Raw genomic sequence first — 20,905 nt, forward strand, 5'->3', positions numbered from 1 at the left:
ATATTCATTTCGATTTCGAAATAAATGAAAAACTTTTTTATTTTATTTAAAAATAAGTTGGAGACAACTTAAAGTAAAAACGTCATGTCCAATTTTCGAAAGCATGATTCAGGGTCCCAAGGTAGAAAAAAAGCTGTAAAAAAATTGTAAAAGAATACGAGAACAAACGTACACTGAAAGAGTGTGGCTTCAATAAAGTTCAAAAAAAAAAGGCATCTAATAACTCTACGTTCATCCAAGTAGTCAAGGTATAGGTTAACAGCTTCATTTTTTTATTCACAATCTTATATTCATAATTTCATTCCAAAACTGTAAAAACAATTCTTTTTTAGACGGACCATGCTACCAACAGCGTTGATAAACCCTTGAGTCCAAGAAAGCCATCTTCCCCTTCAAGTTTTTCAACGGTCTCAGAAGAAAAAGATGAAAATTGGGTGAGTTTGGGACGCATTCTTATTTTGTGAAAAAAAATAATAAAAACATATCATTTAATATCTGCAGATTCTAATAACATATCATTTAATATCTGCAGATATTAAAAACATACCACAATTCTCGAATGCTTTTTTAATTTAGGATCAAGAGACAATTCAACTGGGTGATCAAGCAGTTAGAAACGAACCGGCTTTGTGGAAGAGGGTTTTATCCAAAGCCGAACGCAATCTAGTCATACAAAATGGACCACCTCAAAATCCGGCACTTTTATCTAGAGATTCTACCAACAAAAAAGTTCCTACCTCTCTCAATTAAACTTCTCTCAACGGAGAGAAGATTAATAGAGACTGGCTTATTTGGAGTGGAGCTGCAAAAGCTTTCGTTTTTTTCTCTGCTCTATTTTTGGACAAAAGCATGATTTTGCCCCTTCAGTCTTTTCTCTTGATGTGGAATGGCGAAATAAAAGATAATTGGCGAAAGATAGAAGAAACGATTAAAACCCATCAGTGTAATGTTCAACACAGAAATCACTTTATCGTCGGTAAATCAGTCTTTGAAGCCTTGAAAAATCAGACCGGGATTGATTCAGAACTTAAAAATATTAATAAGAAATGAGGCATCTAAGTGGTATGAAATTTTACACTGCGCCCTGAATGTCACTCTAGCTTTGAGAAATCTAAGTTTTTGAGGTGTGTTAGCAGTATATGTTCATAAAATAATTTTAATGTTGCTTGGAATATTAGTCTAGATGTAACCTTTATTTCAATATTATGCTCATTTTTGTGTAGGTTTATGAAACATGCTGGACGAGTATGATAATGGTAATTTTTTAGCCCCCCTTGAGCTGTTGGAGAATCACAATAAGATACTTCAGTTCCATCTAGAAAAAGTTTCTTTACACCAAAAACAAGGAACAAGAATGCAAGCGCACTATTTAAGCTGGAGAATAGGCATTTTGGATCAAAGCCGAATTGATTTAAAGAACTGTATGGACCAGGGTTATAATAATGGGGCTAATATGTCCGGTGTATACAAAGGAGTGCAGGCCATCATTCTCGAGAAAAATTCTTAAGCTTTGTTCAAGCCTTGTAATGCGCATAGTCTCAATCTAGCTCGCGTTCATTCTGCAGAATCCTCTATTGTAGTCAAGAATTATTTTGGCAGCATCTAATTGCTGTATAACCTTTTTAGTTGTAGCTCCATTCGCTGGAAAGTTTACGCATAAAGGCTGTTATGCCATTGTTAAAACGACAGTAAGAAATACTGAAGTCCTTGAAACTTCATGAAGAACTTGATTTAGAAAATCATCAATTGACTTTAGTTAAGGCACTCAAAAAGGAGATTAAATCATTTGAATTCATTGTCTTGACTTCTTTCTGGTTCAAGGCTTTTCAATGTGTCTATAATGTCTCCTTCCTTCTTCAATCAGGAAGCATTTGTTTGGATGACGAGACAAAGTTTTTAAAGACTCTAATCGATGATCTTGACCGTCAAAGTTCTTCTTGGCGCCGATTCTTCCTAGAAGTGAAACTGGTTGGATCTGGGTTAGCTTCGTTTGGGTTTTAAAATGATTTTGCTAAGAAGAGGACTAGGAAAAGGAAAGCACTTCACGACGAGTCGATGAACACAATCCACTTCCACGAAGAGGAATCAAAGGGTTTTGAAGTAAAAGTATTTAATGTTGCTCTTGACACGCTGCTCCAGCAGATAAGATACAGAATGGATACAGCTCAAAAGACGACGAATATGTTATCTTTCTTACGGTTTTCTCCATCTCCTTCTAGTGCATTTTTCTAGTAAATTTTAAAGAGGTAACTCACCGCATCATGTCTTTAATACTTATTTCCAGTCATTTTTCATAGGATTAAATACACCAACGTCTAATGGTTGAAGAGCATGTAACGTATGAGACATTAAACATAAAAATTAAAATGCCATTATTCATTTACTTTCCAGAATAGTTGGGTTCCCTGGGTAAATACTGCTTACCCAATGAACCCAAGTATTCTGGAAAGCAAATTTTTTTCCTGTCCAACATATCAATCCAAATAGATCCTGACCTAAAAATTCTGAGACACAAGGCGAAGGGTCACAATGCCTAGACGAAAAAAAATAGATTCCATTTTTTTCAAAGGAAATTACATAGCATAACTTAAAAGTTGCGAATAGGTATTTTTAAAACCCAAGTTACCCTTACAGAACCTGATAATATTAAAGCAATTTCAATTAAAACAACTTTTTTTTGACTCAAATTTTAAAATATTTGTTTTTAATACTCTTTATGTTGCAAATGGTTTCATGATATTATGAAGGCTTTATGTTACAGAGGGTTTCATGATATTATAAAGGCTTCGTGAGAAAATAATAAATATCATCACACTAGTAACCAATCTGTCAATATTTTTATAAAATATTTCTTTACAAAATGTGAAACCTTTAAGCTTATAACTAAAAAATATAAATAATCACAATTTTTGAGCACGATGACTAAAATACAATGTTATTGAATAATGACGTAGCTAAGATACATTGTTATTAAACAATGTATTGTAATTGAGCCTAATCGCAATATTTAAAGTTCAATTTATATTTTTTATATAAAACAACTAAAAAGAGTTAATGGCGCAAGAAATGTAAATCAAACACGATTGTTAATAAAGGAAGTCGTTTAATAGTTACGACGAGTCCAGCTTATTGCTATATGATATACGACTGGGATGAAACTATTTGTATAAAATTTTAGTTAAAAAATATGTACAAATTTGTATTATTGTTGAAAGTTATAAAGGTATGAAAATAATTAACTGTTTTGAAAATTTGTTTAGTTAACGGAAGGAAAAAATAAATAAATAAGTGGGATATTGCTAAAGATGACAAATCGACAAAATATCTAAGCGCGTTTCAACAAAGAGAGAAAACTTTGAAACTGTTGGGACAGAATTTGCATTTTTTGATGTTTGAGATATCTTATAGTTATCTTCCAGACATGGAGTTGTATTCCAAACATTTATATGTTTGTACTTACATCAAATAAGGAAGCTTTGCAAAAAAATGCGATAGTTGAAGCTCGGAAACAAAATGCCCCCAAATTTATTTTTCCCTCCGGCTCAAAACGTGAGAGCATCAAAATAACAAAATAATAATTTTTTTTTACATAAATCTCAACTAATTCATATTTAGTTGAGAATAGTAAAAAATAAAATAAGGTTATTTGATTCCTAACAATTAAAATATTCAGCTAGTATACACTTTTTAAATGCAGTTTATAATTTATGTACCTTTTAGTTCTAAATTACCCAAAGCTGTGTGCTAGAAGATTAATAACACCTTTGTATGGTAAGCAGCAATGTTGTCTACCTACAATCTTTAAAGAATTTTACAATCATGAGTTTTGTAGGTAGAAACAATATTGTACAAATGCTGTATGAACTATTAGCTGAGGACTGTGACTACACACAACTCAGAGGTTTCTTCTTGGATCATAAAATTCATTTTATTATTTAACACATTAACTTTCTAGACTCATTAACTAGTGAAAATATAAAACAATAGTTACATTCCTAAGTAAAAATAATCTCTCAATGACTTAGATTTAAAGTCATTGTCAAACTCAACTGTGAACCATTATTCCTCAAAGTTACAAGGATAATTACTGATAGTTTAACACATAAATAGTATGTAAAGATGTAATATATGCATGTTACTTGCGTACATACTGTGTAAAAGTATATTTTTAAATAATTTGTTTTTTATTAGATTATTTAGTCAATATTACTATAAAAAATTACTTTAACACAGTTATATTACAACCACTGATCTCAAAATAATAACATTTTGAGATTGGTGTGTATTACAGCACTATAAATATTCAAGTGTTTATATTATATTATCACTATGCCAAATTGCAGCATCTTCAGATGTAAAAATAGTACTGGCAATTTATTATTTATTTTATATTATTTTATTTTCTACTATATATATATATATATATATATATATATATATATATATATATAATATATATATATATATATATATATATATATATGTATATATATATATATATATACATATATATATATATATATATATATATATATATATATATATATATATATATATATATATATATATATATATATATATATATATAGTAGAAAATAAAATAATATAAAATAAATAATAAATTGCCAGTACTATTTTTACATCTGAAGATGCTGCAATTTGGCATAGTGATAATATAATATAAACACTTGAATATTTATAGTGCTGTAATACACACCAATCTCAAAATGTTATTATTTTGAGATCAGTGGTTGTAATATAACTGTGTTAAAGTAATTTTTTATAGTAATATTGACTAAATAATCTAATAAAAAACAAATTATTTAAAAATATACTTTTACACAGTATGTACGCAAGTAACATGCATATATTACATCTTTACATACTATTTATGTGTTAAACTATCAGTAATTATCCTTGTAACTTTGAGGAATAATGGTTCACAGTTGAGTTTGACAATGACTTTAAATCTAAGTCATTGAGAGATTATTTTTACTTAGGAATGTAACTATTGTTTTATATTTTCACTAGTTAATGAGTCTAGAAAGTTAATGTGTTAAATAATAAAATGAATTTTATGATCCAAGAAGAAACCTCTGAGTTGTGTGTAGTCACAGTCCTCAGCTAATAGTTCATACAGCATTTGTACAATATTGTTTCTACCTACAAAACTCATGATTGTAAAATTCTTTAAAGATTGTAGGTAGACAACATTGCTGCTTACCATACAAAGGTGTTATTAATCTTCTAGCACACAGCTTTGGGTAATTTAGAACTAAAAGGTACATAAATTATAAACTGCATTTAAAAAGTGTATACTAGCTGAATATTTTAATTGTTAGGAATCAAATAACCTTATTTTATTTTTTACTATTCTCAACTAAATATGAATTAGTTGAGATTTATGTAAAAAAAAATTATTATTTTGTTATTTTGATGCTCTCACGTTTTGAGCCGGAGGGAAAAATAAATTTGGGGGCATTTTGTTTCCGAGCTTCAACTATCGCATTTTTTTGCAAAGCTTCCTTATTTGATGTAAGTACAAACATATAAATGTTTGGAATACAACTCCATGTCTGGAAGATAACTATAAGATATCTCAAACATCAAAAAATGCAAATTCTGTCCCAACAGTTTCAAAGTTTTCTCTCTTTGTTGAAACGCGCTTAGATATTTTGTCGATTTGTCATCTTTAGCAATATCCCACTTATTTATTTATTTTTTCCTTCCGTTAACTAAACAAATTTTCAAAACAGTTAATTATTTTCATACCTTTATAACTTTCAACAATAATACAAATTTGTACATATTTTTTAACTAAAATTTTATACAAATAGTTTCATCCCAGTCGTATATCATATAGCAATAAGCTGGACTCGTCGTAACTATTAAACGACTTCCTTTATTAACAATTTATTATTTATTTTATATTATTTTATTTTCTACTATATATATATATATATATATATATATATATATATATATGTATATATATATATATATATACATATATATATATATAAATATATATATATATATATACATATATATATATATATATATATATATATATATATATATATATATATATATATATATATATATATATATATATATATTATATATATATATATATATATATATATATATATATATATATATATGGTAGAAAATAAAATGTGATTTTCACAACTTTAAGTTTTATGCAGTTACATTTATTAGGTGAAATAAAAATTAAAGGTATTTCACTTGGTGATTGCAACACATAGTTTTATTTTCTACTATATTATAGCTCTGACTTGGTTCATCAAGCACTTTCTTGATAGTATATGCACAAAACAGCATCACTATATATATATATATATATATATATATATATATATATATATATATATATATATATATATATATATATATATATATATATATATATATATATATATATATATATATATATATATAAGTATTTTAATAAACAAGACAAACTTTTTAATTAATAAAACCATTTTATTAATTCTAAACAAAACAATACATGTTTCGAGTATCATTAGTCATCTTCAGTTGAAGTTTAATTTTTAAATTTGTTTAAACACATATATAGGTGATAATTACAAAATGTAATTATCCGTGTACATTTTGTATCGGTATTGAAAAAATCACCTATATAGGTATTTAAACAAATTTAAAAATTAAACTTCAACTGAAGATGACTATTGATAGTCGAAAGATGTATTGTTTTGTTTAGAATTAATAAAATGGTTTTATTAATTAAAAAATTTGTCTTGTTTATTAAAATACTTACATTTTTTGTGCTAAAAAAAATTTTGGATATATATATATATATATATATATATATATATATATATATATATATATATATATATATATATATATATGTATATATATATATATATATAATCTAGTATATTTATGTATTCACTTACATAAATGTACTAGGTTAGTATATTTAAGTGTGTGTGTATATAGTTAGTATGTTTATTTGTATTAAAAATCTATTAAAATGTAACTAAAATAATTATGAATAACAAACTCTAGAAGGAACCTCTGAGTTGTGTGTACTCACAGAGCTCAGTTAATAGTTCATGCAGCAGATGTACATTACCAGTATCTATTTAAAACAAATTTTTTTAGGACTGATTTATATTAAACAAATACTAAGCTGCCTATCATGCAGTTGTGTTATTAACCTTCTAGCACACAGCATAGATAATTAAGAACTAAAAGGTACATAAATTGGTTATTAGATTTTTTTGTAGGATTTTATTTATCTTATAGTAAAATATATTTATACATATTTGTAAAACAAAAATATTTATTGCTTAATATAAATTTTATTTAACCTAATATCAGTGCTTTTTTTTAAAACAAAATGCATTTGTGTTTTTTTTTAAAACAAAACGTAATTTAAAACTATATCTTTATCGATTACGCTTAAGGTTTTTTGATTTTTTATATGGTACTTCTACAGCCGTCGGCAAACTACGCCGCCATCTTGGTAGGCCAAAACTGGCTTCAAAAATTTTACCGAATGCGCCAATCCAGTTATTACTTGAGATCAGCACGCAGCTGCGCGCTGATTATTTCAAACCACTGCGCGCAGTGGTTTGAAATATTCAAAAACTGGAATTAATTCAAGATTTGCGACAATTCGTCATATTCCAAGATTTGCGACAATTTGTCATATTGCTGCAAATTAGTCATATTCCATGTTTTAAAAGAATTCTTTTTTTTAGACCTCTTTGCGCTTCCCCGCAGATGCTCAAAGTTGACATTTTTTAAAGAACAATTATTTAGTGAAAAAACAATAATTTCGAACTTTTATTTTATTTCTTAAATCGCATCGATGAACTTCTATATATTATATATCAATCGGAAGAATATTAAACAGGTTTTCAGAGTGTATTGTTAAATATGTTATAAAATTAGATTTCATGCCATAAAAATGCAGAGAAAGATAGACTAGGAAATAATAACATGTTTGAATGTGACTTTTATTAAATTCTGTATGTTGCTGTAAAAATCTGAATACGTATGGATAAACTTCGACCCTTCTTCTTTTAACCCAAACTATTTCTTGATGCCGCCCGGACCCGCTCAAGAACAACTATTTTTTATTTAAGAATGTTTTTACTTAATTGATTTTTTTTTTTTTTTTTTTACATAAAACATGACAGTCATTTTTATTCGGTGCTAAAAATGACGCTCCAATTTTATTTTTTAATATATTCCTTAACATACATAAAATAAGATAACTAGATTTAAAATATAATCAAAAAAATTGTTTTTTTTTAAAAAAATTACAAAAGAGGTTTTCCCCAATAAGAAAAAACATGCAAATAATAAACACTGATATCATTAAGTAATAACGGTTTTGAATTATTTTGATTTAAAAAAAATTTCGTAGTTATAGCTGAGTATTTATTCGCTATCGGATAAACTGCTATCGGCTTCTATATCAACGTAATCTAATTATCGATAAACATCAATTAGTTCAGGTAAAACCTCTTCATTAACATCGTAACTTCTTTTGAAATTTTCAAGCAGTAAAAGTTGCAACACCTCTTCTAGTAGTACTGATTTACACACAGACTTCAAACGACTTTTCAAAATAATCCTGGAAATATAAGGATCTGATTTTTCTAAACCTCGATAAAAAAAACATCAGTTAAATTGTTAATTCTTGAGGTTTTTCTTGCATAATCCATACAATCTTTTCTATGACATTTGTGAAGACATTCTCTAGCATTTTCGCCAAAAGTTTCAACTTGCAAAATTAATTTAACCAGGATTTGAGCTCCATGAGCTAACACTTTATGAACACAAGTAGGAATTTTATACCATGAACATTTCTCATTGATGATTAAAACTGTTTGTAGACAATAATTTTCAAGTTTGATTGGATCAATTGGAATTTGACAAGACAAACATGTTAATATTGTTCTTAAATGGACAATAAGATTTATATCTATACCGAAAATTTCTGATAACAATATTGGATCAGAAAAAGCTCGCCGTGCAGTATGGGCATTATTAGATGAACCAGTGCCACCTGGATGGGGTTTGTCTACGTGTAAATTTAATTTTTCCCAAAATCTTTTTTGTATAAGACTTTTTCGAGCTTTTATATAACCTTTATTTATTTTTCCTTTTGCTTGCCATTGCTTAATATCCAATTTGTTCGACAAATGAAGGAGATATTCCATGAAACGGATCCAGCAAAGAAGTTGGCTTATTCCAAAGAGTAAAAATGCTTTCTCAGTGTTAAATAATTTTTTAGTGTAGTTTTCAATGTGACTCATTTCAGTAGGTGTTGCTTTACAAAGTGGACACAATTGATAAGACGGTGTTTCAGTGATCTCTGCTAAAACTTTTTCATCGATGGCTGTTAAAAATAAAGAGCTTTTGATATTAAGAACTTTTCCATTTGGTCGCTTTACTGTAATATCAAAAAGTTCATTTATTTGTTGTTCAACAAAAAATTTTGTTTCGAGAATAAGTTCTTTACTTTCTTTAGCATACTTTAGGATCATTGGTCTGCAAAATCTAACAGAATTAGGAGTTGAATTTGCCCAAAACACATCCCAGTCATATGTTTGAAGTCTTAAGGGTACAATGGTAAGAGAAAAAAGCGAATCATCTTATGAACTTTTAAATAACTCATCGAACTTTTGATGGAATTGGGAAAAATTACTCCATTAGATCCCTAACTTACAACAAAAATCAACTCAATTGAGTCCTTTTCTTTATTAGTAATTTTAGATATAATTTGCGCCTCTTGTGATTCTACTATTCTTTGAGCAGTATGTATTAGAAGATTTTGTAATGGCACATTTGCCTCCTTGTCAGATACCTCCTTATCACATTTGCCTCCTTGCATATTATTTGGTCTGCATTTTTTTTTAAATTCCAGAATAACGCTGTAAAGCGGATAAATATCTGCACCTCTCTCTTTACTTTCCAATCTTATGGCCATTCCAGTCAGCGCAAACATGTGTTTTTAGAATCTAAAATGTTAAAACCTTAAGACGTCTAAATTCAGATAACTATAAGACATCTAGTTAATGACTACTAATAGATGTCTTATATTTATCTGAATTTAGACATCTAAAAGTGCAAACATTTTAGATGCGAAAAAAAAACGTCTGAAAGATGTAATTGTGCCGGCTGGGATATACTGAGATTTAGTAAAACCATGGTTTAATAGAAAAGCAAGTCCCATTTCTGAAAACATTTTTTTTATTTCTTTGTCAATGTTTTTATTGATATCATATGCCAATTATTGATCTTGTAGAATGCACATGATAATTTTTTCTAAGTTCTTATTACCTATTTGTTTGGCTGTGTATCTTGCTGTTTCGAGTATATACTTTGTATCATATTCAGCTTTTTCAGACAGATTAGAAATTGCTATTCTTTTAGCTCGTTTTCTTTTGTCTTTAAAAGGCAATGTATGCCGCCCTTTCTTTAATTCTGGCGTTTCTAATACGTTTGAGAGTTTCCAGATAACTTCTTTAAATTCAAAATTAAATTCATGTTCTAACCAGGAACATCCTTCATTTTTTGTTTGTACGTGGTTTGTAATGTTAACAATTTTTTTCTAATTCTTTTTCATAAGCACCTTCAATTTTTCATAACATTCTTCTTCACCAAAATCTTTAAACATTCCAACATTTTAATAACATCACCAGTCACAAAAGAAATAAAATCTTTATTCTTCAACTTCATTTAAAACAATTTGTACTTTATTATTTATTTGCAGAATTTTAAATCGACAAAAAGATTTTTTGTAAATTCTTATAACTTGAGAAAGCTTTTGAAGTTATATTAATTTAAAGGAAGTATTTTGAGGTTATATTAATAGTAGGCCTTAAAGTTACCACAAATATACCATTTTATGATAATATTATGCAATTTGATTGAAAATGACAGTCATGTTTTATGTAAAAAAAAAAAAAAAATCAATTTAAGTAGAAACATTTTAAAATTAACAATAGTTGTTCTTGAGTGGGTTCAGGCGGCATCAAAACCAATTTTGGATTAAAAGAAGAAGGGTCGAAGTTTATCCATACGTATTCAGATTTTTACAGCAACATAAAGAATTAAATAAAAGTCACATTCAAACATGTTATTATTTCCTAGTCTATCTTTCTCTGCATTTTTACGGCATGAAATGTAATTTTATAAAATATTTAACAATACACTCTGAAAGCCTGTTTAATATTCTTCTGATTGATATATAGTATATGGAAGTTCACAGGTGCGGTTAAAGAAATAAAATAAAAGTTCGAAAATATTGCTTTTTCACTAAATAATTGTTCTATAAAGAGTGTCAACTTTGAGCATCTGCGGGGAAGCGCTAAGTGGCCTAAAAAAAAAAAGATTCTTCTAAAACATGAAAATATGACTAATTTGCAACAATCTTGCATAATCAGAACCAGAGATAAAACAATCGAGGTTGATGTATTTCAAAGTCAAAGTCGAAGCTTTGACGTCGCTAAAAGTCGTGTGTGAACGTGTTTCGAAATCGTTGAAAGTTGTGTAGAATTTAATTAAATGGTTTTCAAATCGTATTTTTTCGAATAAAATTTATTTTCGCGGTTTTCGAAATCGTAAAAAGTTGTGTAAATTCGAAAATGACGTGTTTTAAAATTGTTTAAGATTTCTAAAAGCTTTCAAACTTGTATGTGGCTGTACTAGTATTATTATGCTCTTCCCTTCTATTCTCCTAGACTCCTACTATATCCCTTAGATTTGGAAAATCACAATCGATGAGATGCTACCTATGTTCAGGTTCAAAGACACCGATATAAAGTAAAGTGAAGTGATAACTGGTTTGGTATATGCTAGCAATCTCTGTCCTTCTAAGTTCTAATTTCTTAACAATAAAAATTTGAAGTATACACTACAGTAACATTACAGAAATAAAGAATATATCCAAGATATGCTAAAACCCTTGCATTTATATAATAATCATTCTAGATTTCAAAAACCCAATTCCTTAAACATGCGAAAAAATTATTTGCATATTATCGATTATCTAATCTAAAATAATCCTAGCATGCTACTCTAGTAAATAATATTTAGTTGTCCGCTTCCAGTCTTTCATTCTCATTTTTTTGTGCTAGTTCCTGGCCTAGCTCTCAAGACAGACATCATTTGGGCTCCTCCAAATGATTTCTGTCTTGCCTAGGGTGTCCCACTGCTAACCTGACCAAAAAAAATTCAAATGCACTCTATCTCAATCATCCTTATTTGATCCCAGGACACACCAAAAAAATATTTTGGTCTCCAAGTCAAGGAGTTCCAGTACAAGGTATTTTCATATGTGAGGTTTCCTAGAATTATTCGCCCCCCTCCCTTTTGGTGCCCTTCATTTATGAATTGAATAGTAGAATATGATCCATTTTACATTCATTTTCGTTCTGTAAAAAAAAATTTTCAATTTAAGTGTTAATACTTGTACAAACTTGTCATTTACAACAATTAAAGACAAATTAAGTCAAAAATCACATTAAAATTACACAAAACCACTTTTTTTTTATGTCTTTTCCAACCTCTTTTCGGTTTTTTTGCACAACTTGCATGGTATCCTGTAAAAGACTTTCTTCATGACTTTTAGCCACAAAATCTTGCACAGGTTTTATATGGCGCTTAGCCCTGTCATTTACTACTGCTAGATTCTCCATCTGATATTGAAAATGTCTATAGGAATCATTTTCAAAGTTATCCTTTATCAATGTATTGATTACTTCCGTAGTTATACCTAGGTATGTGAAGAGCAGCCAGGAGTCCTTAGTAATAAAGTCGGACAAAACTGACATGGGAATTACATGAGTTAGCTTAAAAGAATCCAAATCATGTGATGGAGCCTGCGCCGCCAGAGGAGACTTTAAAAAGTATGCTCCATAAAATGTGACAATAAAGTCAGTTGACAGTTTGAGCAATCTTTCTCACTATTATTCAACTTTAAATTAATCTTTGAAGTCAGCTGCATTGTAAGCAAGTATAGACAATCAGCCGTGAACCTTGCTTGATGGTGGACATCTGGTTGTTTGAACTGGAAACCAGGTTAACCACCAAGGTAAATGACTATAAGCTCAAAAACAACTTTATAATCTCCCCTTTAGCAACTGATCAACATTATTTCTCATTCCTCTTATTTCTGGCAAGATTTTATGAAAATCTTTATATATTGCACGTGATGGAGATTTTGTTGAAACTTAAATATGATCCATTGCATGGGAAAAATGCCTTTCAGATATATGGTGCCTTTAAAGATCAATTTTCAAAAGATACAAAATGTAATAATTTTGCAATAGTTTAGTGCAACAAACTTTTAAAATATGTTATCAAAATATTTATTTACCTACAAAGCAGCCAAAGCACTGGTCTTTTAAGCACATGATCCATCAAGAACTTAATTGCCCCTTTGTATCTTCCAGTATTAGAGGCCGTTGTATCTGCACCACAACCAATGATCTGGTCAGTGAGCTCATAATACTCTAATATGTTCTGAATAGCTTTATCATGATCCTGCTCTTTAGATGACTCAATTTTTAGAACTCTTAGCAAGTAATCTAAGGGTTCATTGACCTGGGGGGATGATATACTGAGAGCAAGGTTTTCTACAGTTTCAGACATTTTTGGTCAGTTCGATAGTGTTTGACCAGTTTTGTATCAAAATGAATGATGACCTTTAAACCCCGAACTTTGTCCAGATTTTCTTCTCCCACTATTCTAGCTTCATTTTCAATCACAATCTTTTTGTTTCTATGTAGACTACTCTTTGATACAGGAACTGTATTTAGATCAACACCACCAATCTTGAAAAGTGAGGACAGAAGTGAAGTTTCAACTCGAATGCTGACCTTGTACCTATTCAAGAAAGAAACCCGCTTGTCAAGAACATCATTCATTAAAAGCTCCATGTAAACTCTATCTTCACTGATCTTCATTTTTTTTTTCACTTGAAGATAATTTTATCTCAAAACCTTTCATCCTTTTTATGACTTCTATAGCTTTTTTTTTTGACATTTCTTGTTTTTCTTTTTTATGTTGTTCTTCTCTAGGCATACTTTCTATCATATCTAACATTCGTTTTTCCCCGTCTATCATTTTTTCTTGATAAGATTTATCTTTCACAGTGTCAAACTTAACCATTTCACTTTTGAATGCTCTCTTCAGGAACTCAATATCTTCTCTCTTTATTCGATTGTCTCTATTTTCGTCATCTCTTATAAGTTTTAAGATGTCTGTTTTATAAATAGTAAAAAACATAGTTTGCTTCTTTTATAAAACTCTCTGTTTTTGTTTTACATTGCTCTTCTTTCATCTTGTATATTTCCATAAGGGTTCTAAGACTACACAGTTTCTTGTAACGTTTATAAGATTTCTCAAGCTTTTTCTTCACTACTTGTTCTGTAACCCAAAATCTTGAATCAAACCCACTTTTGTCTCAAATACTTAAAAGTTCTCTCAGAATCCATACTCCAGTAAATTCTCTCCTGTTACTTTTCGTACACTGCCCTCCAATACAAAGCATAGATCTTGACATAGTCTTTAGTGCACAGGATAGTTTTGCGTTTTGATTATTCTTACTTGACCTGAGCCAATATATTCGACGACAAACTTCTCCTAATGTGGGTAGTCTAAACATATATAAAAGTCTTTACATATTTTTTTCAAAAGTTTTTCACCTAAAAAAAGCTTTTCTAACTCATTATTTTAATTAAATCTTAAAATGTTACCTGTTTAGTGCAAACATATGTAATGGATGCTGAAGTATGTAGATTGTTCTTTTGCACCTATTAGTTCTCTGTGGAGCTAAATTTATGTTGAAGGATGTACCTGAGGTTCCTGGTTGACAATCCCTTTTAGTCCTAGGAGATTTATGTCTCATTGGAGAAAGACTTCTGCAACGTGTAGTTACCAAGGAGCTCTCTTCATTTTTTTTTCTGACAGTACTCTGACCATTTCCATTCCTTGGAGATTTACAAGGAAATCCATCATCATCATCGGTCATTATATATTTTAAGAAATTTGTTATAACCTAAAAAGTATAAAATGAAAGGGTCTTATAATATTTTACATAGAAGCAATTATTTGAACAGAGCATTAATGCCGCTAAAACAATGACAAAATATTGCAAAAACAGCATATTTGAATCTGACTTTATTCATCCAAGACATAATATTTCAACTTTTGTATAAAAAATCTCGTTTTATGTCTAAAATAAAACATCTTAAATTGTGGCTGAAAGTCATGAAGAAAGTCTTCTACAGGATACCATGCAAGTTGTGGAAAAAAACCGAAAAGAGGTTGGAAAAGACATGAAAAAAAGTGATTTTTTTATATGATAATTTTAATGTGATTTTTGACTTTATTTGTCTTTAATTGTTGTAAATGACAAGTTTGTACAAGTATTAACTTTTAAATGAAATATTTATTTTTACAGAACAAAAATGAATGTAAAATGGACAATTTTCTACTATTCAATTCATAAGTTAGGGGCACCGAAAGGGAGGGGAGCGAATAATTCTATGGAACCTCACATATGAAAATACCTTGTACTGGAAATTTTTTTGGTGTGTCCTGGTACCAAATAAGAATGATTGAGATAGGGCGCATTCGGATTTTTTTTGATCAGGTTAAAAGTGGGACACCCTAGTCTTGCTTTTCCAGTTCAACAACAACAACAACAGCAAGATATTTATTTTCCTCAAAATTTACAATATAATTACAATAATATATTATTGATAATAATAATAATAATAAGAAGAAGAATAATGATAATAGCAACAATAACAATAATAATAATAATAATAGTAATATTTCTAAATTTGACATTAAGTTGTAAAACTTTGTATTCGTGTCTACTATTTAAACGTTAAAAGTGTTACCATTCATCTCGAGGCACTTCTTTTTCAACACCCCTTCAGCAAGAGGAGAGTGATGGACTCGGTTTGAGATTGTCCAGCAGGCATCGATAGCAGCCTTGATATCAGGGTGTTTGTTGACAGTCCTTTCCAGGGCCATATCAAGATTGTGGTCAATGCAAGTGATTGAACCACTTTAAAGGTCAGCAATAGTCTCTGACTTCCTCAGTGCAGCTTTTATATTTGAAGCTACCTTTTGTAGAACAAACTTCTTGGTGATGTAAATGAAGAGTCATTGCCATGAATGGATTGTTGTTGCGTGAGGTCCAGATGTCAGTGCTGATTGCAACTCGGTCGCAATGAGGTAGCTCCTTGTCAGACATGCTCTTTATGGCCATCTGCAGATTCCTATAGAGGAGAGGTAACTTGAAGCGAGCCCTGCAGTCACCACTTTTAACTTTAAATCTCGAGTCTTTGAAACAGGATAGAGTCACACATGGAAAAAGGCTGATTGTCAGTTGCAAGGTAAACCATGAGCTCCATGTCACCACGAAGTTGAATGGTGCTCTGTGTTGAATAGCACAGATTCTTTCTACTTTTGGAACCCTTTTTCTTTTCCTGTGACCTAAAGGCTATAAGGTTTTCAAATTCGTTAAATATAATGTAAACAAATTTAAACCATTTTCATAACTGTAAAATTTTGATTTACATCTTTTTGCGGCTTCAAACATCGTTTTAATTAAGTTTTAACTTTTACAAGCTTTCAAAGTCGATTAAAATTATAGTTACAACTTTTTACGCCTTTCAACATCGTTTTAATTAAGCAACTTTCAAAGGTTTTCAAATTCGACTAAAAGTTAAAGCTACAACTTTTTACGGCTTTCATATTCGTTTAATTAACTTTTTTTAGAAATTTAACTTCGAAAAAATTTCAACTTCGCCTTCGGATTTCAACTTCGTTTAATTTAAGAAACTTCGCCTAACAGAAGGCTTTCAAAGTCGGAAAAAATTATACAATTTTAAAAATCATAACTTGATTGTTTTATCTTTAATCAGAACTTTTTATATCGGATTATCGCAAATCTTGAATTAATGCCACTTTTTGATTATTTCAAACCATTGTGGAGCGGTATGTGTAAACGAGAGGGTGCGTTTGACACTAACAAAATCCATTACTCTAATCATGGAAAAAAATAATTAGTTTAAAAAGATTTAACTTAGTTCGTAGTTCAATTGTTTTTAAAATGTTGTTTAGAAAACGTTCTAAAATCATATTTAAATTGACTCAATAAATGGTTCATATTTTATCAATTTTTTAAGTTAAACTCGCGGACCGATTTATAAATTGACCATTTATATGAAAATAAGTTTAAGCAATATATATATATATATATATATATATATATATATATATATATATATATATATATATATATATATATATATATATATATATATATATATATATATATATAAATATATATATATATATATATTATATATATATATATATATATATATATATATATATATATATATATATATATATATATATATATATATATATATATATATATATATATATATATTATTTTTAGGGTCCCGGCTAGTTTGATTTTGGGCAAAAATGTTGGGTGTTTTAAACGCCTGGCGGTGACCTTAAAATTTATCCAATAAAATTTTTCAATCTTTTAAATAATATATGTTGGGTTGAATATTATTCACATAAAAGGAGAATGTTGAAAAAATCAAGAAAATTAGTCTACAGAATCTTCTGAAATTGGTGAAAAATTCACATTTTTCTTTACAAAGACCTAAAGCAATATATATATATATATACATATATATATATATATATATATATATATATATATATATATATATATATATATATATATATATATATATATATATATATATATATATATATATATATTAATGTTTAATCCAACATAAAATATTTAAAAGAACAAAAAATTTTATAGGATAAATTTTAAGGTCCCCGCCAGGCGTTTAAAACCCTAGTTAAAATCGAACTGGCGGGCACCCTTAAAATTATATATATATATATATATAAATATATATATATATATATATATATATATATATATATATATATATATATATATATATATATATATATATATATATATATATATATATTATATTGCTCAAACTTATATGCATAAAAATAGTCAATTTATAAATTGAATAGCGACTTTAATTTAAATTGATAAAATATGATAAAGTTGATTAAATTGATAAAATATGAAACACCCTAATATACAATGACGGTTGAAGTATTTAACTATTGTAAAAATTTTATATATTATTTTATTTTTGCAATATGCTTAGAAAATTTAATCACGATTAGTCTTTTTTAAACGTTTAGTTAGGCTTTTTTAAATGGTTTAACAATAAATTTTTAACAATTATAAATTTGTTTGATATATTACTCAAAGATTTCTTTAAGGACTCTGAGAAATATTATTTTCTTTTTTTTTCACAAGCATATCTGAAGATAATTTAGTTACAAAATATATTTTTATATTTCATTTATTTCTATATTAGCTACATATAATGTTTGATGAAAATTTACTGAAAGTTTTTTTTCTTAGACCATGAATCTAAATACGCGACATCATGAAAAGTGGTTAAAGAAGAGGAAACTTACGTTTATTGCGTTTTCAATTCAACTTATTATCGTCGGAATAGAATACAGCTTTACAATTTTAACATTATGGTCATACATCAAAAAAATGATAACAACAGACACACCAAAGCTATACTATGGAGTTGTATCTGTATCTTACATGGTGGCTTCTTCTGTAGTGACGCCGATAATTGGCAGAATCGTTGATAAAAAAAGAAACGTTAATCATTGTTTTTTAATTTGTAATATGCTAATGATAACTGGAAATGTACTCTACAGTTTACCATTTTCTCCTTTCTTTTTAGTAGGAGGAAGAGTGATGGCAGGCTTCGGCGGAGCGTTAGAATCAGTAATTTTTAGCGAAGTAATTCGTAGCTATCCAGCCTCTGAAACAAGTTCGAAACTATCAGTTTTATCAATCATGTACAATTTAGGATTTATACTCGGTCCAGGGGTAAACTTCTTTTTTAAAGACATAAGTTTTTTTATAGGAAACTGGCATATACGAGATGTAAATTTTCCTGGGCTTTTCATGGGTTTTGTATGTATCGCTATGGAAATTCTTACAATAACAATGGTATATGATGTATCAAAAGAATTTGACTACAAAGCTTTAGCGGAAAATACTGCAATAAATAATACAGGCGATGAAGTTTATACTGATTGCGACATCATAGACAATGATGAACTACCCCTAATGGAATATAATTATCCTAAAGAAAAAAATACAAAAACTTTATCAATAAATTCAGACGAATTTACAATAATCAAAATTTTAAAACTTTTGTTTTTGCGTTTTGATTCAGCACTGGTAATGTTATCTAACTTTTTTCTATCGTTTTTTATTATTAGCACAGACACATGGCTGCCTTTATTAGTTTTCGAAAAATTGCATCTTTCAATGAAAGAATTAAACATTTGCTTTATGGGGGCGTGCAGTTTCAGTGCCTTTAGTTTGCTACTATTCATTTTGAGGTCGTTTTCTGACAAAAAAATGATTTTGGTATTACTAATCAGCTTAGTTGGGTTCTGCACTGTCAGCACAAGTTTTATTATTCTTTCCAACTATTCTAACTCTAAAGTATTAAATATTATCTTTGGTATTGTTTATATATTTAGCTTTGGAGGAGCTCCAATAATAATTGACGTTTTTTTTGTCAATACTTTAGCTAAAATGGTAAATTCAAGTATTCTTACATTTGTCGTCAGTATTCGTTACTCAATGTGCGCTGCTGGAGCATTTTTAGCGTTTATTTGCTCCCCATTTATGTTTGATTATGTTGAAATATTTGGAGCGTTATATGCTGTCATTATGATAACGATTGGAATCATCTTTGCTTTCAGAAAAAATAACTTTATATATGTTAAATTGTTGTTTTAAAAATAGTTGTTATGAAAAGCAACGTTTCTAGGATTTTGAACATTTTCTATGAAAATGTTACATTTCACTTTGTGAGTGAAATGTAACATTTTCAAATAACATTGTATGAAATACAATAATATGATTGGTAAGATTGTTTTTACAAAAATTTTGTACATATACGTGAGCTATGAATACAGCTATTATTTAAATGTTTTGAAAAACGCATTAGCAAGAAAGGATACAGTTTCCGTAGAAGGTTTGTAGGACTTTTTGTAACGCTGAAAACAAAGAGCATAACTGGAAACTTTTTCAGTGATCAATAGTGTAATCTATTGCCATGGGTGGACCTCCCACATACATACGCATTTGCAAATTTACGAAGCTTTTTTTTTTTTGTCTTGCAATACCTAATATAAAGATTCAAGATTTTGCTACAAAAATTACATATAATATAAATAATAATACAAATATCGCAAATAATATTAAAAGTATTACAAATATTTAGTTTATTATTTATTTTGAAAAGCTTAATACTTATTTTGATTTAATAATAAATTATCAAAAAAAAAACTACCCGACTAGCCGACTAAATTCGTAAAAAAAATCAACTATAACTTAAAAATCACTTTCTTTGGGGAAGGGTGGAGTAACACCCCACAGTGCCTCACAGATACGAAAAAACGGAAAAAACCCTATTAATTTTTTAAATTCATTTTGATGTTTTTTAACTTTATCTTGATTGTTATAAGCATACTGAACAAGGTAAACCCATTTTTTTATGATTTTGTAAATTTTTACTCTTTTTGTGAGCTTGTTATATGCAGGTGGTTTGTGGGCAAAAATTCACTAGAAATTTTAGAATTTTCAAGTAGATCTTAAAATTGTCACAAAATGGTCATTTTTAAAAATTTTTCTTTCATTTTTTCGGTGAACATCATATATATATTATATCATCCGGTAAGTAACTGACATTGGACTTTCATCGACACCAAA

The 20,905-nt window shown here is 28.6% G+C and overlaps 1 protein-coding gene across 2 annotated transcripts; it reads left to right on the top strand.

The window, feature by feature from the left end:
- Positions 1-7,057: 7,057 nt before the first annotated feature.
- Positions 7,058-20,071, top strand: LOC124818597 (major facilitator superfamily domain-containing protein 8). 2 transcript variants are annotated; one of them, XM_065795665.1, is made up of 3 exons: positions 7,063-7,245; positions 18,515-19,630; positions 19,719-19,952. In XM_065795665.1, exons 2-3 carry the CDS (start codon positions 18,518-18,520, stop codon positions 19,728-19,730), a joined length of 1,125 nt encoding a protein of 374 aa, XP_065651737.1. In that variant the 5' UTR covers positions 7,063-7,245; positions 18,515-18,517; the 3' UTR covers positions 19,731-19,952. The 2 variants fall into 2 exon arrangements, with proteins under 2 accessions (XP_065651736.1, XP_065651737.1); XM_065795664.1 differs by having other exon boundaries at positions 7,058-7,245; positions 18,515-20,071.
- Positions 20,072-20,905: the final 834 nt, after the last annotated feature.

This window comes from Hydra vulgaris, chromosome 04 (assembly GCF_038396675.1).
Source record: "Hydra vulgaris chromosome 04, alternate assembly HydraT2T_AEP".
NCBI lineage: Eukaryota > Metazoa > Cnidaria > Hydrozoa > Anthoathecata > Hydridae > Hydra > Hydra vulgaris.

Excerpts from the sequence above, each read along its gene's own strand:
- LOC124818597 (XM_065795664.1), top strand. The coding sequence starts at position 18,518 with ATGAATCTAAATACGCGACATCATGAAAAGTGGTTAAAGAAGAGGAAA.